Below are 27,005 nucleotides of genomic sequence, written 5' to 3' on the forward strand. Positions count from 1 at the left end.
TAATTTAAATTAAAATAGAAATGAAAATTTAATATGGCAAAATTCAACTTAAATTCAAACCTTAAATTTACGTTACATTAGCAATCACTATCGATGTGATTCATTTGCATCCAAAGATATACACTCGTATTAGTAAAAATTTCGCTAAAAAAACAAAGAATGGCTGGGATATGCATACTTACAGGAAGAATATAAACTACATAGCCTTCAATTTTCACACACATTACCGAACGTGTGAAACCATAAGTCTCGATGCCTCGAACCTAAGAACAATGATCTTTCCAACCGACTTCTCGAGCAACAGTTCCATGACTCGGGCATGAAACATGAGAGTCTAAGGCATCTAAGCTTGGCAAACCTGATGTAGGAGCCGGAGGATGATCATTTTCTACAGGTTATGTAAATTTTGCCGTCGAAATCAGAAAATATAAATCAGACAGGTTAAAAAACTGCCCAGCTGATTCAGTAAACGTCTTGCCAAAATTAGTCGGCATGTTCTCATTCATTTATCGTTTGGATTCCGATCCAATGTGCATAAGCCACCCACCTAATGCATGAGATTCAGGAAGTAGAATCAGGGCAATGACGGATACAAACAAAAAGGTGTTCTAGTAATCAAGCGCGAAAATCTTACATCAGTGATCCCAAAAAGGTGTTGCCTGTTCGAACAGCAAAACAGGTTGCCCCGAGTATGAGCTTATTTTCATGGAACAACGGTTCTAAAATACGTTGTTCTATAACTCCTGCAAGTATTTGGTACCTACGCAATTAAAGAAAACTAGTCACTGGAACATGGCAGAAGAAATGCTGCATAATTTCAAAAGTTAAAAGTTGGTATAAGTTGTACAGACTATACCTAACGTTGCTTGAAACTGCCATAAAGACCCCATATGCAACACTTGTTGATAGAATGGGTAAATCGTTGGTTTGACCATCAAAAGATACATCAATTGCTATTCGTGCAGCGATTAACAGAACTGTTAAACCAGTGCCGATCTACATAGAATATCACATAATGGCTTCATAAAAATCATCTGCCATGATGAACACAGCTTGAAATAAACATACAAAACATGGACTGTTACCTTATAATAGAATGCACAAATAAAAAAAACACAAAAGCAAGTAACCGGATCAAATTTCCGTGTAAAAGAAAACGGAAGTTGGAAAGTAAACAAGAAGTTTTATGGTGGGTAAAGCAAGAAGCAAATGGCAATCTCAATCGTCCATATACGCAGAGATGGGCTCAAAACTTTCTCTGAGGCCAAGATGGGACGGAGGTCAGCTCTATCACCAAATTCATACATAGGAGAAATCATTTGGAATAAGTTCTTTTCTAAAATGTGTTTGAATAGAGAAGTCAAACTGAAAAAAACGTGTTTCCCCCCCTCAAGAAGGCACTTTTAGGTTTAATGTGGACATTTGATCACACTTTTCTAACTTAAAAACCCTTTAAAAAGCTGTAATAAAGAGGCCCAAAAATGTAAATCTACAGTTTTTGCTTCAATATCTGCAAGTTTTTTTTTTCGTTTTTTTTATACAAGGTGCTTTTAAATTTGAATATTTTTTAAAAAATATTCGTTGATAAAGTGGTCTTTTTAACCTAACCACTTTTGTATCCAAACCAGCCACTAACCACTTTAACATTGACAGAGACAGAGAGAGGTAAAAGTTCATAATAGACAGAAAATACTCCACATCTGATAAAATGCAATCAATTAAGAGCGCTGAATTCCAGAATTTTTTTGCAAAATTAAAATAAAATTTATTGTTTCCTAAATGGAATACGACTCACCAGAGATGCACCGGTCCCAACTACAAATAGTTTTCCTCCATTTCTCTGCAAGGCAGATATATTACTCTTAAGTTTCATGATTTCACTCAATCCTTAATACAGATCTGTGGCTTCAATCTATTGTTAAATAAATATTAACTAACCATTATAGCCCCTATCCTTTGTAAAAGCGAATAGGACATACCAGAAAAAGCAACCTGCAACAGGGCTAAAATCATTTAGCAGCCAGTACACAAGTTTGTGAAAAATGAGCTAGCAAAGTTCAAATCTCACCTGAAATGCATTATCAGGGCATGCATAAAAGAACTTATTGAGACATCCAGCATTTAAAGACAGAGGTGGTCGGAGAGAAACAGTAGGGGCTGGAAGCCAAACAAGCATGAAATCTGCGATGATGGCCATTGCCTGAGACATGGAATATAAAATATATAATGAAGGAACAAAGCCAAGTTTCACTGTACAAGTAGGGGAAGGACCAGCAGAGACAAGATTACATACTCATAAGTCATAAGAAATTAAGAATCGTGCGAGTTTAGCAATGGATTTTGATACAAATTTCTAACAATCTCGTAATTACAAGAACAGATAAGTGATGTATCACATTAATCCTTTTTTTTCAGTATGGCTAAAGATAATAATCTGACATTAGACATACCAGGTCAGCAAATACAAAATCTAGCTCCTTTGTGAAATATTCTTGACGCCCTGCCAGCTCTGCAGCAGTCTGACACACAGACGTTATATGGTGAGCAATAATCACATGTCTGATTGCATGATTTGCCAGGATTTTTACAAAATGATTGAAACCTATAAACAAAGGTTTTCAAATCTAGAGTTGAAATTAACAACTTGACATTGAGAGATCATACACACCAAAAATGAATATCGAAAGGAAACAAACAATCAATCTTTAACTTCTATAGAGACCATCATCAATTTTAAAGGCTGTTCTAACAGTTCCCATTGGTGACGCAAAACAATAGACCAACTTTTCCATAATGCCTTCCTTCCACAATAAACCCGAGTTTGAATGGACCAAAAAAGTCCGCAAAGAGACGCCCTTTAATGCCTCTATATACCAATGCCCCGAAGAATTAGGAAAATGGAAAGGCGCTGTAAAACTAAGGTTCTAGTGAGAGTCCGACCAGGAATTATGTTGAGGACTAGATTTAATTAATGTATTTCGGAGGCCACAAACTTTTGAGAAATCTGAATTTCCCCCCTCATTTGAGAGCTACTTCCCCTTTGGTCCACCCTCTCCGGCCTTGAGAGAGCCAGATTTTCAGTAATATCATCCAATATTCCAAAATTAGAGGGAAAAGTACAGCATCAGCAATTAATCTTGAATGATTTTAATAAAAGGACAAACCTTGGCGAAGATTCCAACACCACACTCTATGGCGACTTTAGTCAAGAAAAGATCATCAGCAAGCAACCTTTCCTTAAACCCTCCAAAACGAAGCAACCAGCCAAGTACCGGAGAATTCTCGAGGTCAAAATACCGATGAACTACCATCGCCGGAATCTTCCCCGACTTAATGGCAACGGCCAGATCATCGGGAATATTACTCAACGATCTACCCACCTCAGCCAAGGCCCCGAGCGCCTCTCCCCTGTTTAGCTTCTCCACCATTCCATCACTATTATCCCCTCCACCAACATCGCTTCCATCAGAACTGGAGAAGGTGCTGGTGGAAGGACGAGAGAGGACTTTTGGAGATGAAATGGAGGAGAGCGTAGTTCTCCGCAAATGGGTATTCAAGAATACGCAAGTGGCGGATGATGGGAAGTAGTTGCTGCACAGATATGGCGCTACCACGAATTGGGACGGTGGGTGCGAAAAAACCGCGGTATTCATGCCGGCAGCGGTTTGAATGTGCGCGTAAGTGATCAATCCAAAGAGGCGGCGGCTCCGGTGCTTGCAGACGGAATAAAAATTCGAAGAAAACCGAACCCGCGGAGGCGAAAAAATATCAACGTGGGGATTTTGGTTCCAGTATATATCTAAAGATTTGTTTTTTAGGATCTCGAAAAAACAAAAGAAGATATGTTTCTTTTGTTGTTTTCCGGCAATAATCAATTGGCATAGAATGGAAGGCACGTTCGAAACATGTAACCGGCTCAACTAATTTCGATCCCTAGGATCAAAATATCAACATCTCTCCCATCTCCTGTCAAAAAATAAAAATAAAAATAAAAATCTCTCCCATCTCAAATATCTAAAATTACAATTTAATAGATGACGTGTTACGTTTCAATAGCTCAAATTATTTGCATCGTAAGACCCCCATGCCAATTTTTTTTTTAAGTCGGTTCGATATTTAAAAAATATATAACACAAAAACTCTTGTGGACAAAAAATTATCTAACGGTGTATACATGACATAAAAATTGGTATGGGGGTCTTATGAAATTGAATTATTGTACCTCTAACAAGATATATTTAGAGGTAGAAACAACTGGATAAAAATAATTAAATCATATCGTTGTTAATAATAGAATTGTAAAACCGATTTTCCCAATTCCTTCACGAAAATATCAAATTTTAGATCGATTCAATTGGACATGTAAGTTGAAAATTCAATATTCTGACTAGCAATAACTGAATTCAATCATGTAGAGAAAAGGGGAAGCTTTGCCTTTGTTAAATATCTACGTTATCCAGAAATTCCTTGAGCACCTGCAGTCATGCATAATAGATTCTAGAATCTTGAAGTCAGGTGAAAAAAACTTTATGCTCAAGTGAGAACTAAAAATTCAATCACTCTAGTTCCGGAAACCTGTATAGATATTAAAACCCGACAAAACGTATGACAAGGTTGAAAACTCGATGACCACAATAAACCGCTTGCCTCGTTTTACACCTTGCATCCCAGACTCTGCGATATATATATACACATTTGTTCATCTTGTGTTTCTAATAGCTGTGTCCATACATAGTGCATCATCTAGGATTTTGATTTCCTGGCGAACATATGGAGCACCAATGAAGTAAATGAAGTCCAACTATATAATTACAAGCGTTTTGCCGAACTTGAAATGTATTATTTTCAGTGTGACATCTAAAACTCTAAAAGGAACTGATCGAGAACTAATCGATGATAAGAATGAGTAGGAAGAATGCTCACTATTCAGACTGTCAACAGGATCAGAGCAATAATATTCATGCATTAAGCAAACAATATCTAGAAATGAAAGCTGCTCCCATAAACCACCCAAAGCACCAGTTCACCAGTTAAGATAGACATTGATATATAGCTTCTGCTCGTAATATCCTCTTGAACCAAAAGTCCAACACCAGAACAAATCTCATTTTTACACCATGAAACTCATATCAGCAACAAAGGTCCCATAAAATAAAGACCAGACAGTTTCAAACACCAATGCTCTCAATTTCTTGATAAACGAGGAAACAACAGCAGCAGTAGTTACATTTTATTTTTACAGACAAAATTTCATTCTTACAAGCTGGTTCCATTTATGAAGGCAATCTTCGTCCGAAATTTCACAGGTACTCGCGGCACTCAAGAATGCAAGAAGAATTTCGATTCACGCAAATTGCAACTAATAATGAGAGGGAGAAAACAGAGAAACCGAGACACAATACCCAGGTGTGGAGAAAGCATTAACAGTTTACATTGACTGGTTTACCACCTAGGAAAAAGAGAGACAACAGCAATCTCAAACACCCACCTGCGGTTTCTACCCGAGACATAACCCGCTTGTACACAAATACACACATAAAATCCATAAAACATCCTATGATCAGAAATACTGAAGTAATTTCAACTTGAACACATCAACACAAACATATATAATCGGGGATAAAGAAGGGGCATAAAATAATTGGGATGAAACTTGTTCTTTTGGATTGTTTCAATCGCCTCTTTCCACCACTTGTCCGCCCCTGATGTAATTCCAAGAAAAAACATAACTCAGCTAGCACAAACTAACAAGGAGACAAAGAATCAAATCTTCTATGGTAATATTGGCCATCAGAATAAACAAACCAAAATGTTATTATACCATTCAACAAGATTCAGAAAATTTTACAAAAAAAGGTCATCAGGTACCCAAACAAGCTCTATATCCCCCCAAATTCCCCACTCAAGCTCAACATATAGGCTTCCGGAATACATTACACGATCAATTCAAAAGACAACACGGAATTGTGGTGCCTCGGCGCCACTTGCCGGCAGAATCTCCCAACGGCAAGGCTCTAGTTCATCAGATACGGGGCAGAACCCCGCCAGAGTCACCTTGTCAGCGGAAGCAGCGACGGAACCGAACTCGAACACCGATATTTCAGCGAGAAGCTGGTCGGGTTTCCGAACCTCCATCGCTCCGTTCATGCCAGGAGCCTCCGAAACCGTTTTGGCATCGGATTTGGGGGCCGGAGTTGGCTCCTCCTGCTTGATTCCATTGCCGTTACCTTTTCCGGTGAACCACGAGAGAATTCCCATGGGGATAGGGTTTTGTGTTGACGCCAAGTTCAGTAGGAACCAAACAAGGGTTTTGCTGAATCTTTGCTCATAGAACCGCTCCGTGTATGTGAACCCTTCGAACCGGTCAACAATATGCCAACCGGTTCACCAAATAGGCCTAATTGTATATTTTTATTATGGCCTCGTTTGGTTTCAAAAGCCAGGCCAAAAAAGCACTTTTTTAAGTGCCTTTCAGTTAACAAAACTATTCTTCTTATAGGAGTAATTGGAAAAGCAAAGTGCTTATTAATTACTAGTTCATAACAAAATTACACTTATTTTAGTGGAAATGATGTGTTTGTGACCCAAAATTGATTTGTATATATGGGGTCCATGAAAATATATGCACCCCCATATATCGAAATTAAACTGGGATCATTGAATATAGTATAAGGTACTACTTTTATGCTAACATGTTATCAACCGTGTTTGTAATTGAAATTTGAATCTAGAACTCAAACTTAGACAATCGAGGTCAAATGAATCTAGGCAAAATAATAGGTACATTGGGAAAAATTTCATACATGTACATACACTGTTTTAATAGTGCATCTAAGGATAAAAATTTATCAGTTTATGTGCGGTTAACTGAAAAAATAACAAGCTTCATATATATTAATAAATCTCCACATTTAAATTTTAGATTACATACATTTTCTTAATAGTGCATCTAAAAATATCCCGTAAGTTGGAAAATAGAGACCAAAAGATTAAAAATAATAATAAAAAATAGAGACGGACAATCCAATTCGGCAACGATCTTGAATTTTATTTTATTTTATTTATTTTTTTAAAAAAGCCTCGTATTCGGTATTCTCCCGTTCAAACAAGCATAGAAATCAATCATTAAATTGTTAAAGAGATGGTATATTACAATTCAACCAGCTCCAAATCATTGTCTTACAAAGTGACAAATTCAAAGAACTCAATTATTATCGTTAAAGTCAACCACCTCCAAATCATCTCAAGAATGGATTCAAGATCAGTGTGTGTAACAGGAGCTTCGGGGTACTTAGCTTCATGGCTGGTTAAGCTTTTGCTGCGAAATGGCTACGCCGTCAAAGGCACCGTCCGAGACCTCGGTTAGTGACTCAAAACACATGTTCTTTCAAGTTGACTCATGATATAATCAATAAAAAGATATTCAAGTGGGGATGTGATTTTATACATGTAACGGATGCTGATTTTTTTTAAAAGAAAAAATACGCAGGGGAGCCTAACAAAATTGCGCACTTAAAAGCACTGGAAGGAGCCAAAGAGAGACTGCAGCTGTTCGAAGCCGACTTGATAAAAGAAGGGTCTTTCGATTCAATCGTACATGATTGCGTAGGTGTGTTTCACACCGCATCTCCCGTCTTGTATTCGATTACTGATCCACAGGTTCGTGCATATATATATATATATGTTATTGTTCGTCTTAATTTGTTTTCGTTGCCAGTCGTTAGCTAGCTAGTATATAATTTCAAGTCGTGGCACAAATTTATCAGGAACAACTGATTGAACCAGCGGTGAACGGGACGCTTAGCTTGCTCAAGTCATGCGCCAAATCGCCGTCTATCAAACGAGTTGTGGTGACATCTTCTATAGCTGCAGTGACACTCAACAGAAATCCCCGTGGCCCGGGTACTGTAATGGATGAGACCTGGTTTTCAGACATCGAATTATGCAAAGAAACAAAGGTTTTTTGTATATATCTACACTTAATATATATTTGGTGAAAAATTATCAGTTTTTATGTATTTTATTTCTTTCAGCAATGGTATTGGCTTGCCAAGACATTAGCAGAGCAAAGTGCGGTGAAGTATGCAGAACAGAATGGGATTGACTTGGTGGTGATGAATCCGGGGTTCGTGATCGGTCCTCTCCTTCAGCCAACTCTCAATACTTCGTCTCGCTTTATCTTGGACCTCATAAAAGGTACTGCATGTATATATATATATATATATATATATCCTTCAATAATAGTAGCAACTAACAAAGTATCTGTATGTGGTTATCTTATTTGAATGAATTTGCAGGAAAAAATGTATTTCCCGACTATCAATTTGTTGATGTTAGGGATGTGGCGACTGCGCATGTTTTGGCTTTTGAGAATTCATCAGCTAATGGAAGATACATATTAGTCGAATCGTCGGTGAGCCATGACGAGGCTGTGCAGATTTTACATGAGCTAATTAGCCCTTCACTGGACAATCCTCATAAGAAGTACTATATATATTTCTACAACTTTGTATTCATTCATGTTTTAAATATATATATATGATAAGATATGGTGTTGTTTATTTACTTGTTAAATTTGATTGTGATTGCAGTACTAGTACCGTTACTGGGAATATGACCTTTAAGGTGTCCAAGAAGAAAGCAGAGAGTTTGGGGTTGAATTTTATGCCTGTGGAGGTGAGCTTCAGGGATATGATCCAGAGTTTGAAGCATAACAACTTCCTCAAGAAAATTTAGAAGAGCCAGAGCTTATTGTGTTGCTGATTTTAAATGGGAAAATTGAATATGTTATTTTTGCTCTCTATATATTGGTTAAAAATGATACAATATTTGACGTTATATCAAATATTATACTTGTTGTTAAGTTAACGATATAATACAAGCCTATTCATCTTCTCTTGAATCTTCAAATTTCAATGAATATATCATTTTTTTTCAAAAAAAAAAAAAAGTAATTAAATATTCACTTTTCTGGTATAACTAATGTGGCTGTTTTCTCTTAATAAAATACATTTTCTTCACCACAAACATCTTTAAAAAAAGTACTGTTTAAAAAATTCCAACCAAAATTGTAATACTTGAAATGTAATGACAATAAATTTAAAATTTTGTAAACAAAAAATCAACTATGACATGTTCTGTAAAAGAAGTTTCTTAGTTTATTTATTTATTTTGGGTTATATCAATTAAGAAATCCAAAATGGTAAAATGTAGATTCTCTTTCATCTATGCAATAATGCATTGCATCCCTTGATCACTTTAATTAATTTTGTATTTTTTTTTTTACAAGAAAACTCTTAATTCTCATTAACAAAATAATGTCAGATTACAAATTTTCTAACAAAACTGGAAAATTTACAGATTAATTTTTTATTTTTAAAAGAAAGGAACTTTGCTAAAAATATTGAATAACTGTATGTATTTAACACAATTATAATTATATTCATAATTACAATTATAATTTATATAAATATTGAAAAATTATTTGCGATCATCAGTGGCTCAACCAGCTAGTTTAACTTCATATTAAAAATGTTCAAGTTATTCCCAAATTCACACATATATCATATAGACACATGCAGAATCCCATGCTAATCCAAAGCATGACAGCAATATGTTCAAATGGTGTTTATATACTCGCTAGATAGATATATATAGATTTCACTCTGCTATAAAGAAATGGATACAAGTAATTGGATCCCATTTACAACTCCATTAATTTTTCTTCCTTTGATAATATGTACGTATTACACAGGACTGACTGCTGCCGAATCATGGTGATGAAAGCATCTGGGGACCAACGAGCTGATGCCGTGAGACAATCTTGATGCGAGGTGGTGGTGGTGGCGGCGGCTGCATCTTCCGGCAATAGGGGCGGCTTTGACGAAGGGATGATCAAGAAGCATGTCGGCAGTACATCTTGATCTTGGATCCTTAACAAAACACTTTCTGAGAAAATCCACGGCCTCTTTCGAAATTTTCTTCGGCATCTCCGGAATCTGATCGCTACAAGCGATTTTCATCAACACATCTGCGGCCTTCATAGATCTATCAAACTTCCAAGGGGAATTATTCCCCGTCAGCATGGACAAAACGGTGCATCCCAAAGACCAAACATCCGATTGAGGTACGTATGTTTGTTTGGCTATCGACTCTGGCGCCGCATAAAGAACAGTTCCCCTGAAACCCCCATCATCTTCATCTTCATCTTCACGCATGTTAAGAGCACTTCCAAGGTCTGCTAGCTTTGCGGTATCTTCTTGAACATGATCTTGTTTAACGATCAAGATGTTGTGTGGCTTAATGTCGCAGTGCACGTAACCCAGTGCGTGCATATGAGACAGAGCCATTAGAATTGATCTTGTGTGATTCTTCGCAAGAGGCTCCGGCAAGCCAGCTGATTTGATGATGATATCTGCCAAACAACCTCCGGATGCGTATTCCAGAAAGATATTGTATAACTCCTCACCATCTTCTTGGGACGTCTCGTCTCCGAAACATCGGATTATGAACGGACAATTGTTGAAACGATCCAGCAACTTCTTTTCCTTCACGAGAGATTTGGACTCGGTTGATTTTGAAGATTTTACGGCAACCATGGAAGGAATATTAGTGTTCCCATCTTCTTCTTGTTGGATCAGGCCTTTGGAGACGAACGCAAAACCTCCTCTCCCGAGCGTTTCTCCTCTGATCCAATGCATGATAATTCTTCGTATGTTTCTTGCGATGTTTGATTCAGAATTTGGTTCTACGAAAATATGAAAACAATATTATAAATTGGAGGGTTGGTGATGTATATATCTAGCTAGCTATAGGATGTCCTACGAAACAATGAAAAGAATTATATTGGAGGGTGCGTGTTTATATAGGATGAATTCCCGAGCGGGTATAATTTGTAGTTCTGTGAGGAGTGTGGTTTTCTAATTAGGATGGGTTTTTGGGATTTTGTTGGATTGCCTAAAATTTTCTTTAAAATAACGCTACATGCCACATCGGTTAGTATTTCTTTTTAATTGAAAAAAAAGATTACTTTTTAAAATCTATTAGAAGGACCTATTTAAAATTTACAAATTTAATGCTTCAAAAAAAAAAATTTGGGAGTTTAAAACATGATCACGTTTGTAGCATTTGCAAATTAAAATTAAATATTTTCAAAAAGTTTAAAGTATAAAAAAAAATGTTGCCAAAGTTTATTTGGAAAGGGGATAATATATGTCTTCATCCCTAAATTATATGGCCCGGCCCCTTTGTTTTCTGTTTGTCGAAGGCGTTCTTTCAGTTCTTTTCCTTGCTCTTTGTTATTTTCCCAAACTATGATTAATTCCAAATCTTTTTTAAATAACGCTGCATGCCACATCGATTAATATTTCATTTTATTTAATTGGAAAAGGATTACTTTTTAAAATCTATTAGGAGTACCTATTTAAAATTTACAAATTTAATACTTTAAAAAAATTGCGAGTTAAAATATGATCATAGCTTTTGCAAATTAAAATTAAATATTTTCAAAAGTTTAAAAATTACAAGTTCGACTCGTTTATCTGATTTGAGTTTGGCTCATCATCATATTCGTGAATATGCTTGTATATATAGCTTTAAATTATTAATATCCAATATTATCAAAATAATATTTATTTATCGTTATTAGTTTAAATTTTAATTCTTAATTATAAATCATTATAATTTATTTTCCCCAATTCTTAAGCAGAACCAATCAACTCCACTAGCCAACTCACTACCAACCCAGTACCAAATCCCTGTTACTTTTCAAGTCTAAACCCTAAAAATTAACAATCAGTTCCATTCAATTTTTCAGTAACTCAGTTATCGAGGTTCAGAATTTGGAGCTCCACTTCTCACCGCTTTTGTATTCCCCAGCACGTATATATATATAATTTGTATTTCTGTGAGGAGAGTTGTTTTCTAATTAGGATGGGTTTTTGGGATTTTGTTGGATTGCCTAAAATCTTCTTTAAAATAACGCTACATGCCACATCGGTTAGTATTTCTTTTTAATTGAAAAAAAAAATTACTTTTTAAAATCTATTAGAACCTATTAAATTTAATACTTCAAAAAATAAAAAAAAATTGCGAGTTTAAAACATGATCACGTTTGTAGCATTTGCAAATTAAAATTAAATATTTTCAAAAAGTTTAAAGTATAAAAAAAATGTTGCCGAATTTTTTTTTTTTGGAAAGGGGATAATATATACATGTCTTTCATCCCTAAATTATATGGCCCCTTTGTTTTCTGCTTGTCGAAGGCGTTCTTTCAGTTCTTTTCCTTGCTCATATTATTTTCCCGAATTATAATTAATTCCAAATTTATGGATTTTAAATTTAAATTTAAATTTCAATTTCAATTTCAAATTCAAATCCAAATCCAAATCAAAATCAAAATCCAATTTTTGAAAGAACCAAACACACTATTAGAAATATAATTAACATCAATATTTTTCCAGTGTATTTTGCAACTTCTAAACTTTTTCTACGAATACTTTTATAACATATTATCGACATAGACCTTTCTGCATTATGATAATATTTATAACTAATTCATTATTTTTAAATATTTTTATCATCAATTTTAATTATCAGTTGCACTATATATCAACTATGATTAATTCCAAATCTATGGATTTTAAAATCAAATTTCAAATTTAAATTTAAATTTAAATCCAATTCCAAATCCTAATCCATTTTTTTAAAGAACCAAACACACGGTTAGGATAATGTAACTAACTTCAATATTTTTTCGGTGTATTTTGGAAATTATAACTTCTTTTTTGAGCAAGCAAAACTTGTAAATATTATTACGAGAAATCATTCAATTCAAATTCTACCAACCAATGAGGAAACTCACCATTCATTCAAATGAAGGACGAAAGTGAGGAAGAAGCAAAAAAATCAATATTATGTGCTACGCTATTAGCTAGTAAATTCTCATGCACAAGTACAGTGAAAGTGGGATACTTCAAAACATCTCTAATTTCAGTACAAATTATAACTTCTAAACGTTTTCTACGAGTAATTTTTTAATATATTATTGACATATATAATCTTTTCTACAGTTGCACTAATTCATTATTTTTTAAACAAATTTATCATCAATTTTAATTACACAGCTGCACTATCAACTAGTTCGATATCCACAGCCTGATATATTCCATTGTTTCGAATGTAGGAATTGAAATTGCCAATTAGGGATAATTTTTATCCAAATCAACCGCAATTAACCCCCTATTTCAATTTTTAATCAACCTTTTATATATATATATATATATATATATATATATATATTATATTCATTATTTTATTAAATCCAGCCTTTTAAAAAAAATACTTTTGAAAAAGTATGCTTGACAAATCTCTTTTTTTAAAAAAAAAAATATTTAATCTATATTGATCCCAAAAACTGACTAATAAATTAAGTTAAAAAGTTGGGTTGCGATATCAATTAGAGAAAAGATATAGGTCAAGTTCTTTTTTATTTGTCTCAAATAATCATATACTCATAAGTTTATGCTATATTTAACGATATTTTTCTATCATTTCACTAATCCACCTCAATTAATTATGTCTTCAAAACCGTGCAATAATTTTTTGAATGGACTAAATATCGATAAAATAGTAAGATGGTATAAAACTTGTTTTTTCAATGATTTGTTTTTTAAAATTTGCGTGAAAAAAAAACGGGTTGATCCAACTCAAACTAACCGAAATTGATTAGTAGAATCGTTATATAAGTGTTTTCGTACGCGTGTAATATTATTGCCTCTGGTAAAATACCAAATAAATAACATGTGCATTTAATATTATATTATATATATTTAATGCATAAGGTACATGAATTATATGGGGAAAAAATGATGAGAATCCCCAAAGGCAACGACAAAATAATTCCACACGACATACATGCAATTTGCCCTTAACTTGTCTATATCTTCGACTAGCTAGTTCATGTACATTGCAAAGAAGGACAATAGGGACGCCCCAACAAAGGATCCAACGACTGGTAAAGCAGCCATGGCACCATTTATCACGGACGGGCCGGGCGCCTCGGCCGCGGTGTTGGTGTTCTCCGTGGCGGTGCACATGGAGGCGGCCGTCGCCGCAAAGACGGCAAGGAATGCGATCTTCTTCATGTCCATTTTCACGGGAGGTGGCTGCCGATGTAGGAGATAAACCTCAAAGGGAGCCGGACAAATATGTATATGTGTTGGAGATTAATTTGAATGAAATTTTGTGGGGATTTCGATGGATTTTTATAGGCATGGTTTGAATTTTGGGTGGAATTGATTGTTTTCTTGTGGCTGGACGAAGTTATAGCATAGAACAATTTATGAATTATGAATGATGTTAAGCTACGGTAAATAAATAACTACTCTATATTTAGGATTTATATAGCATTGGTCCATATTTTTTTGGGCGAAAAGGAGTTGGTCCTTTATTATCCAGAATATATATGGAGTATTTGTATTGTATATATCTTTTTTTAATCCTTAAAAATCATGAGACACACCGATTTGTAAAATCATATGTTCTCTCTGTCCCCACCTATTTAGGGTGATTTTCTTTTTTCATCTATCTAATTATATAGTCAAGTTTCTATATTTAGTATTATTATCCTTAGTCTTTTATTACTTTTTTTTTATGAGAATAGTCTTTTATTAATTATTTATCTCTGTTAAATTTAAAACATAAACTACTCGTATTTATCTTTCGAAACAAATCTAAATAAGTGGATGGAGTGGAAAATTAACAATTTAGTCCTCTTTGTTAATTTGATTTTGGTTTTCGTCTAGTGTATGTTGTCATATTTTAAAAAATGTGGAGTTGACACAAAATTACCTGGAACTATTGATTATCATGTGACATAAGTTGGTTCCACGTAAGCAAAATTATCTATAAAAAATACAATTAAAAAAATTTAAATATAAAAGAAAAATACATAAACCAATTACCTCAACAAATTTTGACACAAACAAAAATTTAATTGAAACGGTCGACCCCATTCGTCCCAACAAAAGGAATTTAAGTGGCTAAATTGTCTCTCACATGATGTGGCAGATGAATACACTAATACCCGTCATTGACCTTGACAACAATATAATTGTATTAAAACAAAACCTAAACTAACATAAAATTTCTTGGATTTTATTATATAAGAGGTGTATATATATATATATTAGGTTTTTTAGTTTTTTCATTTTTTTTCATAGTTAATTAATTTTCTTATGTGAAATACAACTTATGCCACATAGGTGTGCATGGTTCGGTACGTTATACCGCGGTATTCAACGAATATCACATACCGTACCGAAAATTTCGGTACCAAAATTTTTGATACCGATACCGTACCGAAAATTTCGATATACCAAAATATCGGTATGAAAAAAATCCATACCGTTCTTATCGAAAAATTTCGATATACCAAAATTTAGTACGGTATCGATATGATATCGTGTATACCGATAATTTAAATATTTTTTAAAACTATTTTTTTAAAAAAATGTTGGTATATGCGGTATCATACCGATACCGTGTATATCGACTTTTTTTATATTTTTTCGGTATACTAAAATACCAAAATTTCGCAAATCCTATACCGATACCGAAAATATCGTATCCAACCGTACCGAAATTTTTGGTATATACGGTTTTTTTCGGTACGATATAGGCGGTATAACGGCATTTCGGTATTTTTTCCACCCATAATGCCAAATGATAATTAATCGATGTCATTAATTTAGGCGAAATCTTATTTCAACTAAACAAAACCCGATAGTTTTCTCGAATTTCGGTGACACCGGATGAAATAATAATAAAAACCCAAGTTCTATGTTGTATCTTTTCCAAGGTACATGACAAGACGCATAACCAAAACAAAAAACAGACCAACATATGTGACTAAATTGCTAATTGTCTCTCCGAGACTGAGGGAGTATGTATAAATTGTTGGTCTATATATTGTATGGCTTGGATCGAATATTTCACATTCCAAAAATACAAGACTTAGTTCGGACAAATACTTATACAACATTTTTATAAAAGAGTTTTTTTAAAAAAAATATAAAAAAAATTTAAATTTGTTTTAAAATAAGTCTACATTTGGACAATTATTCTATAAGAACGTTTTTAGAGTTTAAAAGTAATATGTTCGATTTACATTAGTGCACATTCAATTATAAAATCATAAAAAAAATATATCTCATTTTTTTAAAAAAAAAAACTAAATCAGAACATTTTTTAAAAACAAAAACAAAACAATTTTCAAAAACAACTTACAACTTACAATATATAACCTTGTCCAACACATTTTAAAATTATTTTCTTTTATAAAACAATAAAAACGTTTTTAAAAAACTTCTTCAAACAAACACTAAAATATATATATTTTTAACCATATATAACCCTAATGTTTTTTAAAAAAATATCCTAATATTGATCACCAGCCTCGCCCTATTTTTTTCCCCCAAAAAAAAGGTGACATTAGGGAAGCCAGATTTGACGCTCATTAACTCTACAACCGTTATAACTAATGAACATATACAAATTATTTAGAAGTTACTGATGAAGACATGATCATGTTGTACGATGATTTGATTTATGACACAGACGAAATATATTGATAGACGTTACATAGTTACGGTAACATGATATGACAGTTTATAATAATAATAATAATAATAATAGAACATAAAATAAGTGAGGATACAACTATAATTATCTGCACAAACAAAATCATTATTGGAAAATGTCATAAAATTATTTATACACCAAAGACAGCACTGCAAGAAAATATAGGCAACACTTTTATTCATTAATAAACACTCTTCAACAAACATTTCCATGAATTTGTAAGTTCATAACACAAATCGCAAACCATTTAATATACAACTCTAAATACAAAGTAATATACAAATAAGGAAGACAAATGAAGCTACCAACAAACCAAAAAAAAAGCATTAATTAATTATTGTTATCACAAAACAAAATAAAAATCATAACAAATATCCTCTTTAAGAATAAAATGAAAATCAAATCACATAGATGAAGAGTAGTGATCTCCTCCTTGCTCAATCTCAGACGCCGATTCTTCTTCGTCTTCCTCGTCGAGCTGCTCGAGCTCGAGCTCGACCCCCAGACCCCCATGACCTCTCCCGAACGCCTTGATATGATCTTTCAAAGACCTCTTATGCTTAAAATCAGAGCCACAAATGCAGTACCAAATCTTGCCACAGTTCTTCTCATGTGTCCTCCAATCACCTTTCACCGCGAAAGGTTTCCCGCACTTCCTGCACATGAAGGGTTTGGTCCCATGTTTCCTCTTGTAATGTGTCTGAAGGGTTCTGAAATCCTTGAGTGGCTTCGCCGTCGGGTTATCGATGTTGTGCTTGCAATCTGGCGCGCAGCAATAGCATGGTAATCTTAGCATCGCCGTCGGCTGCGTGCCCCGTAGCGATTCGGGTCCTTTCCTGTATTGTGATCCATGCCCCCACATATGCATCTGAAATCACACGGGTATATGCACATTTTGTGAGACGTAGGAGCTTTTCCTTAACAAAATTTTACGTTTATCATATGAATATATGAATACAATGCAGTTCATTTTATGTACACAACGCAATCAGTGGAACCATATATTATAAACTCATCCCAAAAATTATGATATAAAGTTATTTCTAAAAATATAAAAAATATGAGCTCTTAATTAGGATACGGATGGTCAGTACATGAGAATTAAATTTCATTTGTTTCAATTTTAAAAATGTATTTACGAGCTTTGACCCATTCTAAATCACGTACGTTCCCCATTATCCATTTATCCTCATACACCAGGATTTCGGCTCAGACAAGGAGGCGGCAGCATATGGGGGGAGTGAAATTAAAGCAGTAATTAATTACCCAACCAATCAAATACTGTAGAGGTAAATGCAGAAATTTACGGTACTGCTGTAAAAGAAAGTAATTAATAATCCAAATTTCATTTACTGGAAACAGTACGTAGCATGTAGGGTGCGGACACATAAACTTTTACAATGAGCATGTACTGTGTCCGAAGAACAGACAAATGAAACATGCGTCGTGTGATTACTGTATTATGTGCAGTGGCCGGAGAAAGAGACATCGATATATTTATATATGATGATGGAGATTTTAATTTAATTAACCCAATAATTTTATTTTTTAAAAAATAAAATAAAAAGAAAAAATCTGAATCAGTATGCACTGCAAACGAGTTCCTGTTCATGTTCCTATTTTTGACCACATGCATTTGGCTGACTTCCAAAGGAATTTGCTAAAAATATACTCTTTTGCTTGGGAAAATAAATATAATTATTTGTTTGCTCAAAATTAATAGTGGAGTTCGATCGCAGTCAATTTCGTTTATCAAAACTTTGAAAAATAAAGTTATATTTTTTTTTATAAGCCGGATCTAGTTATCGATAGGTTAGATTACGGGAAAAAAATATTTCTTTTTCTAAAAAATATTGAAAGCCAATCCATTATATATTATCAACAAAATTCAATCTCATCATGATTCCATTGAGTAGGTCTATAAATTGCATTAAAAGGTTCATAATCACAAATTAGTGAATTTAAGCTGATCATATATATAGTGGAACACACATCAATCTGTAAAAAAAAATATAGAAACGAATTAATGTATATTTAAAAAAAATGAATCAAGTTTTGAAATTGAAGTGACATGGGATAAGAGATGGGATGAGAAAATAGATTTGTAAAATACATAATTGAGTTGTTAGAGGACATTTTCAGAATCATGTTAACAATGAAATATAGGAGGTATAGTCATTAAGTTTCGAAGCATAGAATTAATTTAGTAATTTATTTTAAAAAGACAAGTTTCTTAATTATGGTCACATTATATTCACAAAATTTAACACGATTAATTAATTTCAATATCTACCTCATGACCGTAGAAACCGATGTTACGAACCACTGCAATTTGTTGATATAAATGCCCAATTTCAGAGAAACAAAACAGAGGACAAAAAATAAATAAATTACATTTAAAAGCCATAACTAAGAAGAGGCTAACGTACAGGATGCAGGGAGAACTTCTTGACAAATAAAGAAGAAACTCGACTGCATTTATTAATTAATTAATAAATTAAGAAGAAGAAGAAGAAGAAGCACTAAATCAAAACATCTTCTTGATTTCAACAAGATGAATAAAACAAATTGGTATATAATATTATATTATATCATATACTAAAATTAAAAGATGCCGATTATAAAACTTTATTCTAGGGTTCATCTGAAATGAATTAACATAGAGAAGGGACAAATTAAATAAAACAAAAAGAAAAGAAAAAAAAATATTATACCTGCAGATTATTGTATCTGTTAAAAGTCTTGGGACAAAGGTGACAAGAAAACTGAGTCGGGCCGATGAGAATCTGGGAAGGAGTGGGAATCCAATACTGGCCCATGTTTAACCGGTTCAAAGGCAAACCGGAGAGTATATCGACTCCATCTTTACCCACGATTTCGCCATAGCCCACCTCGGAACTAGGGCTTGGGAGCCCTATATGCAACGCCACGGTCACATTTTCATCTTCAAAGTTAGGATCTTTTTCTGGGTTTTGTCGGTAGTTTGGCGAATAATCATTCGAGGGTTGGGTGCCGCATGAATCTTGGTTGAGGCTTATGGTATTGAGGAGAGGGAGAGCTTCTCTTGGAGGAGACGAATCATAATACTGATTATGATGATGATGATGATAAGTGGATGATGAAGAATGGAGAGGAATGAAGTTGAAGCACTGTGCTGTGAAATTATTGTAGGGTTCTGTCATGATCGACGGAGAATGTCGGAGAAGGGATGGGGAAATAAAGAAGAAGTAGTGTGAGCTTGGTTCGAGTCGAATGAATGAATGATTGAATGAATGAATGTTATGTAGACTACTACTATACTAACTACTACTGTTATATAAGATCAGCTGACACAGCTTGTGGTGGCTTTGTGCCCATGTGGATTGGTCCAACCATTTCAAGAAACTCATGGTTGTATGTTCTCGATTCATTTTACTTCACTATGTACTACTAATTACTGTTTCACAATTGTGTTGTAGATTTGTTTTCATGATCAGTTTAATTTGTAGAGAATGAAAATTATTTTTATGTTGTTTTAATTAGAAAGATATATTCATCTTTGTAATTTCAAAGTTTACGTGTAACCGTGCCGTGTATATAACTTTTATTGTACATATTAATTGTTCAATATTAAGGGGATAAAGTTCTTGGAGCTAGTTTTATATCTAGATCACTTGAGCAATAATCATCCTTCCTTGAGCTAACTTTTTATGTTGAGTTAGAGCAAGTTCATAATCTTAACGGTAGATTCATAGGAATAGTTTGCAATTTCAAAGGTAATGTAACCGTATAACTTTTATTGTACATGTTAGTTGTCTCACATCGATGTGATAAAGTTCTTGAGAATTCTATATACAGACTTGACCAAGTTGATCACAGATTTATAATCTTAACGGTAGAAGATGTTGCATAACTCTGATTTTGAATGATCTTTAATCATATTGAATGATCTAATCACACAATAAACCTTAAATATGGACATGCTTTTGAAGCCAAACTGCCACTATTAGATGGGGATTCATGACATTTTAATCCAAGTTCAGGTACAGTTAGCCATTTTCCCCTGCAAATTCACACGCGCACACACACACAAATTCAAGATTATTATAAGTCTCCTCATTTAATTAGAGTGGTAATATTAGGTTGATATACATTCAATATAAGAGATGAAGTTTTAAATTTAGGTGGAGCTAATTATAAATTGTGGGTGTAAATTTGGGGGTGGGGGGGGGGGGACCTTTTACAAAGGTAGGTTTTGCAAATGTATGTAAAACCTGGCCATATCAATTTTTTCCTGGATGCCTTCATTATTTATATATGTGAATGATGCAACGTTCTAATACGATATTTTTATGTATAATTATCTTATATATGAATATAAATTGGTAATCCAGCTAAAAATAATTCTTATACGATACACTTCATGGACATTTTAAGGCGTATATAAGCGTACTATTGAGTTTATAGTCGTTTATAAACTGGATCATTGCAATTTTGGTTTTCTATGTCATTATTTTTCAATTTTTGATAATTTGAAATCATCTTAAATCAGAGTTATTGATTTGACACCACAGATTTGAGCACATCTGAAGTACTTAATTGATGCAAGCTTCTTCTAAACAACATTATGGAACAAGGTAAAAATTTGTGATTGTAAGAGTATTTTTTAGAAAAAGAATTATTTGAATTCACATCTCTCACAAAAGTGTACATCATGGGTGCTCATAATATCAAATCTATATCTATATATATATATATCTATATATATATATATATATATATATAGCTGGCGATGGGTTTTTTTTATAAAAAAAAATTAAGATAATAAATTCTAAGGGAGACGTAAAAATGATTATTATACGTACGTAGATCTTGGCAAGAAAGGAATTAAAATGATATGACAGGGTATAAATTTTAAAATTGAAGTTTATACGATACGTATTTGAGGGGGTTATATAATACAATACATATTATATTTAGGGATTCGAAATTTTAATTATTGCATCCTAGAGAAAATTACATTTTTGTTTAGAAATTTGTAATTGTTTTTATTTTTATCTGTTAACTTTTATTTAGATTTTTAATCCTACAATTTATGTAATTTTTTTAAAAAAAATTGGTGTCATTTTTTTACGGAGATTCCATGAAGGAAAAAATGGGGGAAAAATTAAAATACCAAAATAAATAAATGAATTACAAGACTAAAAATATAAATAAAAATTACAGTGAGTAAAAATTAAAAAAACATATAAATTACAAATCCAAAATTACAATTTATATGCATATATAATATGAAGATCCAGAATCATTGTTATGCTCTAGCTGGTGGGGAATATATTGTGATTGAAAATTTAAAAATAAAAATGACTGCAATTTATAAATATTTAATTTTTATAATTAAAATTAAAACGTTGTCCCTTTGTTAAGATCGAAAACATGTGTAGAGAGAGGGGTCAATACACACTTTAAAATACTAGTAAGTACGACATGTGTTGCACGTGTTTTACGATCTGAAAAGATAAAATTTATAAAAAGTTAAAGAGAAATTAAATATTTATGTAATTTTATTTGGGAAAACAAAATTTTCATTGTCCATTGATATTTAAATAAAAAGCATAGCGCTCATTCTAATTTTTGATATTAAAAAGTATTATAAATTTTTATGCTGCTTAATTTTTACTTTTTGCTCATGATTATGTTGTTTTTTTTGTTTGAGTTTCTTGATCCTTCTATTAAAATCACCAATTCTCTCATCATCTTGAATCATTGTGATAATTTTTACGGAGACGAATGACTTTGGTTTTGCCGTTTTTTTTACATCTGTTCTTCTTTTATCACCAATTTGTATTTTATTCATGTTATGAGTATTTATAGTGTCACATTTGTATATGAGACCGAATTGTCTAATTTGAAAAAAAAACTTGTGATCTTATTTTCTTGGGTGATAACTTATGTTTTTTTTTCCCAATATACATGGTTGCGATAATATAAAATACATAATTATTGGAAATGTTATACTAAATATAAAAATACTGGAATGAATATTTTAAATTAACTTACAAGTGTGCGTGTCGATATATTTTCAATAGAACAACCAATAAATAACACTGCAACTATTCTTCAAACAATGTTACTTATTTTAGACGTTTCAGTTTGATCTTGGGTGATTATTGTTATTTTATACGTGAAATCAATTATAAGAATTTATACACAATAATTAATTTTTTTTATTAAGAATATATATATAGTTTAGCATAGGTGAGTACCTTACGACGTTTTTTTATATTGATTATGACATAATTTTTTGTAATTAAATAAACAACAAGTTTTGATAACATCTAATTTGTAACAATTACTGCAAGCCTTGTACCACGACAATGCTTTATTTTCAATTTAAGCGATGGTTTTTTTGATTTAATTATACTTGTCATATATGAAGGTTATCTGATCGTGAACAGGTCAAATTATTTTAAAGTCATAATCAATATACAAAATTTGATTAATTTTAATTAATTTTGTAGTTTTTAAAAATTCACGGGTATTCAATCCGAACTTTTGTATTCTCTACAAAATACTAACAATATTCAAATTTGACTTTTTTAGAGTTTTAAAAATTCAATTTATATTCGACCTTGACTTTTAAAAATCTTTCAAAAGTCTATCGGTATTCAAAATTGATAACAAATTGATTGAATCATTAACATAAAAACATTAAAACATAAAGTATAACTATATATTATCTACAATTTTCATTGATACAACCCAGATATTTGAATGTATTTTTAAATTTTATAATTTACATATAAATTTTATCTTTGTCTTTTTCTTTCTCTTCGTCTCGTCTCGTCTCGTCTCGTCTCAATCTCATTCTCTTTTATCTTCAAAAAGTAGTTTATTTTTGCACTATTTAATTTTCATTTTTATATTAGGAATATTTTTTCATTTTTCGTACAAGATGCAAATACTTTCTTAAGTCATTAATCTTTTTACAATAGTTCGAAATCAAAACCAAATTAAAATTTTAAGTTTTTTTAACAAAATTAGTACAAAAATTTTGTTTTCCATAGAATTAAAAGCCGTTAAATTTTTCAATAAATAAAATCTAATTTTTTTTTCAATTTTTGAAATTGATTTTTTTTCTTATTTTCAATTATTATGTAAACTAATATATTTTTATTCAAAAATTATATTTACAAAATTGTAAATAATGTTTTGAAATATTTTTTGACATGAAGATATATATTATAAATTCAAACATAAGCTTTCTGATTTAATACAATGACATTTAAAAAAAATTTAATGATATATAAAGAAGCCAACAGATACACGCGTATGTATGTAAGGATTAAAATTATTTAAATTTTAAATAAGTAAAATCTATATATTTTAATAAATTAAAAAATTATTTCAAACTAATATATATATTAAAATTTATTAATTCAAATAGATCAATGAAAGGAATAAGTTACAACAAACTTAGAAATACATATCGCAATTAGACAATTCAATTATATATGAAAAATGTGGCGTAATATTCAAAATCATGGATATTAATATTGACACTTATATATTGAAGTTTTTTTTTAAGAAAAGTAAATTAATTTCATCGCATCAAATCTTACAACGTTACATACCACAGATTCAACAAAAAATACATTATTGTAAAATCGACTGCCAAAAGAAGTGAATGAATATATTATTGTACGGCCATATGCTTTGACGAAACGAAAGAACATGAGACAACACATATTTGAACAAATATTGGAGAATTGTTGGAGTAACTAATAAGTCCAACTTAATCTTGTTAGAAACTTAATTAAACGACAAAGGTTTCTGAGAAAACGTCCAAGCCCGAAAAAATTGACACGATGAGATCGATGCAAGTACATGTAATCGATCCTAGTCCTCTTCGTTGAATGTAAAGAAAAAATAATTAATCAACAACATAGAAAAGATAAAATTAATTCTTATACATCTTTCACATATTTAATCAATCTCAAAATCCCTAACTTTAAATTTACTTAAATATTGTTATCATCCCTATTTTTAGTTAAAAATCTCACAAAATAATTGTTCTTTTTTAGATATTTTTATTGCATGCAAAATATTGGGATTTTTATGTAGAATATTTTTATGGAAATTTATTTATGTTTAAAAATATTTAAGAAATTATTTATTTGATATATGTATATGTGCACACGTTTTTATTTCATATATTATATTAAATATTTAGTTATTTATATATTTATTTATGGATGCACGATTTTTAAATATATATTATATTAAATATTTATTTATTTAAAAAAATTAGTAGTAGTAGGATCAAGTCGTATCAATATCACATTGACCTAGATAATATTCGAACTAACTGATCTGGTCTGAAATATGTCTTGTAGAGTTTTGAGTTGGCTTTTCAAGCGTCTTGACATGTGGTTATTTGAATCATCGAGTTATGAGATATGTTCGAACAATCAATTGTGTCAGAATTCCAGCTTGATTATTAGAGTTTTAACTTTTCAAAACTTCAAACTTTTGATCTACCAACTAACACTTAAGTAAATACGTTAAAAACGCAATAACAAATTTTGTTATCATAAAAATCAAGACAACTTTTGTTTTGGAATCCAACACCCAGCTTCTACCGTAATATTTAATTATCTTATTTTTACTCGACCCATCCTACCAAATTTTTTGGATCATCTTTGTTCAAAGCTGCATCTTCCCACTGGGTTTCTTTAAAGTAACTTTGCACCGTATAAATAGTTTCAAAACTTAAAAGTGAAATCACGGGACGTCAGTTGGGTAAAACATTAACATTATTTATTTTTATTATTGTTATAATTATTACTGGGAGAAAATTTTGGTCATACAATATAAATTAAACAATTGAGTTTATGTTCGATTTCGTTGAAAATATTAAGTTTTTTTTTTTTACATGGAAATAAAAAAGATATATTTTTACCCGTATATTCTCAAAGTACGTTAATATTACATTCATCCGGTACATTTTTTTTAGGAATTAAACTTTCCAATGGTGTTTAGTTTGTACGACCAATATATATAATAATATTTGTATAAAAAAAGTGTAGGTTTCTTATGAGACATTCGGGTCAACCCTGTTATATTTCCTTATATTAAAAAAAATATTTTGAACATAACAAAATATTTTTTTATGACTGATCAAATAAGAGACTCGTCTCATAAAATTGACCAGTAAAACCGTTTCATTGGAGTTTATGTGAAAAAAATAATTTCATATCCCAAAAATTTTTACATTCATAATATATAATGAAAAATCCTATGAGACGGTCTCAATGATCATTTTTTTAAACGAGTTTTTTATATGGGTTATAACACAACATCATGACGATATTTCATAATAAAAAATTTACATGCAAGAACTATTTCACAAAACATGTCCTAAATTAAGGTAGATGGATTCAAATACATATAGGTTGAGGCAACTTTCCGTGATAATAATAATAGATATGCATTTTGAATGAAAAAAATTCAATTTCTGTGTCATTCCTCCTAACAGGAGCATAAGGTAATGGGGCCTGCCAAGAAGGCAATAAATGCAATAATATTTGGTTGTGTATGCTTTGTTTGAGAATTGAGGCGGGCAAGCAAAAAGAATGGGGATAACCAAATTCACATTATTTTTGTTATTATTAAAATATAAATGAGACATTTTTGGGTCATATGTTTTTATTTCTGACGGATAGCCTTATCATTCAATTCTATGTTAACCACAAACACAATTTCTCTTCAGAGGTTACTTTTGTACATATATATAACATGCACACAAGCCTGTCGGTTCCCACAATACTTTTAGTTTTCTTTATGTGTTAACGGATATGAAAATAATTGACTACAATGCAGAAATATTTATATATATAATTGTCACTATTGGTAAAGATATCGAGCAACGGTGTTTGAGTTATTGTTGATTTAAAAGATTTGAGTTGTAACTGTTAGATCAATGGAATTCGGATATCTCCACAATGGTATGATATTGTCCACTTTGGGTATAAACCCTCATGGTTTTGTTTTTGGAAACTCACCCAAAATGCCTCATACCAATGGAGATATCATTCCATTTATTAATCCATGATTATTTTCTTGATTTACCAATGTGGGACTTAGGTTGATATCCTAACAATCCTCCCCTCAAACGAAGTCACACCATTATTCACATGGTCCGGGCCTCCCCTCAATCCGTCTCCAATCGAGGCTACTCCACTACACTGCGTTGAGGCACACGTCTTACATGAATTCCCGAAAGCATCACCCCTCGAGAGCTTAACACGGATCTTACCGGAAGCCTCACCTCCTTCGTTTTTAATTCCGAGGATTTCACCCACATTGGTTCGATCATACCATGG

At 32.1% G+C, this 27,005-nt stretch overlaps 5 protein-coding genes across 6 annotated transcripts; 1 reads left to right on the top strand and 4 right to left on the bottom strand.

The window, feature by feature from the left end:
* Positions 1-41: 41 nt before the first annotated feature.
* Positions 42-3,931, bottom strand: LOC140887526 (protein RETICULATA-RELATED 4, chloroplastic-like). Its single transcript, XM_073294804.1, has 8 exons — positions 3,165-3,931; positions 2,451-2,519; positions 2,069-2,200; positions 1,939-1,992; positions 1,796-1,840; positions 857-996; positions 635-760; positions 42-547 (listed from the first exon to the last, which is right to left on the bottom strand). Exons 1-8 carry the CDS (start codon positions 3,651-3,653, stop codon positions 499-501), a joined length of 1,104 nt encoding a protein of 367 aa, XP_073150905.1. The 5' UTR covers positions 3,654-3,931; the 3' UTR covers positions 42-498.
* A 1,768-nt stretch (positions 3,932-5,699) lies between these two features.
* Positions 5,700-6,328, bottom strand: LOC140893031 (uncharacterized). The gene has a single exon (XM_073302102.1). The coding sequence runs from the start codon at positions 6,256-6,258 to the stop codon at positions 5,947-5,949; it is 312 nt and encodes a 103-aa protein (XP_073158203.1). The 5' UTR covers positions 6,259-6,328; the 3' UTR covers positions 5,700-5,946.
* A 788-nt stretch (positions 6,329-7,116) lies between these two features.
* LOC140890885 (phenylacetaldehyde reductase-like) lies at positions 7,117-8,880 on the top strand. 2 transcript variants are annotated; one of them, XM_073299032.1, is made up of 6 exons: positions 7,117-7,361; positions 7,490-7,659; positions 7,767-7,958; positions 8,034-8,196; positions 8,298-8,484; positions 8,592-8,880. In XM_073299032.1, the coding sequence occupies exons 1-6, from the start codon at positions 7,142-7,144 to the stop codon at positions 8,734-8,736; spliced, it is 1,077 nt and encodes a 358-aa protein (XP_073155133.1). In that variant the 5' UTR covers positions 7,117-7,141; the 3' UTR covers positions 8,737-8,880. The 2 variants fall into 2 exon arrangements, with proteins under 2 accessions (XP_073155133.1, XP_073155134.1); XM_073299033.1 differs by having other exon boundaries at positions 8,598-8,880.
* An 866-nt stretch (positions 8,881-9,746) lies between these two features.
* Positions 9,747-10,700, bottom strand: LOC140888624 (mitogen-activated protein kinase kinase kinase 20-like). Its single transcript, XM_073296323.1, has one exon. It carries the CDS (start codon positions 10,698-10,700, stop codon positions 9,747-9,749), a length of 954 nt encoding a protein of 317 aa, XP_073152424.1.
* Positions 10,701-17,044: 6,344 nt separating this feature from the next.
* LOC140888625 (zinc finger protein WIP2-like) lies at positions 17,045-19,823 on the bottom strand. The gene is made up of 2 exons (XM_073296324.1): positions 19,356-19,823; positions 17,045-17,509 (listed from the first exon to the last, which is right to left on the bottom strand). Exons 1-2 carry the CDS (start codon positions 19,821-19,823, stop codon positions 17,045-17,047), a joined length of 933 nt encoding a protein of 310 aa, XP_073152425.1.
* Positions 19,824-27,005: the final 7,182 nt, after the last annotated feature.

This window comes from Henckelia pumila, chromosome 3 (assembly GCF_033568475.1).
Source record: "Henckelia pumila isolate YLH828 chromosome 3, ASM3356847v2, whole genome shotgun sequence".
NCBI lineage: Eukaryota > Viridiplantae > Streptophyta > Magnoliopsida > Lamiales > Gesneriaceae > Henckelia > Henckelia pumila.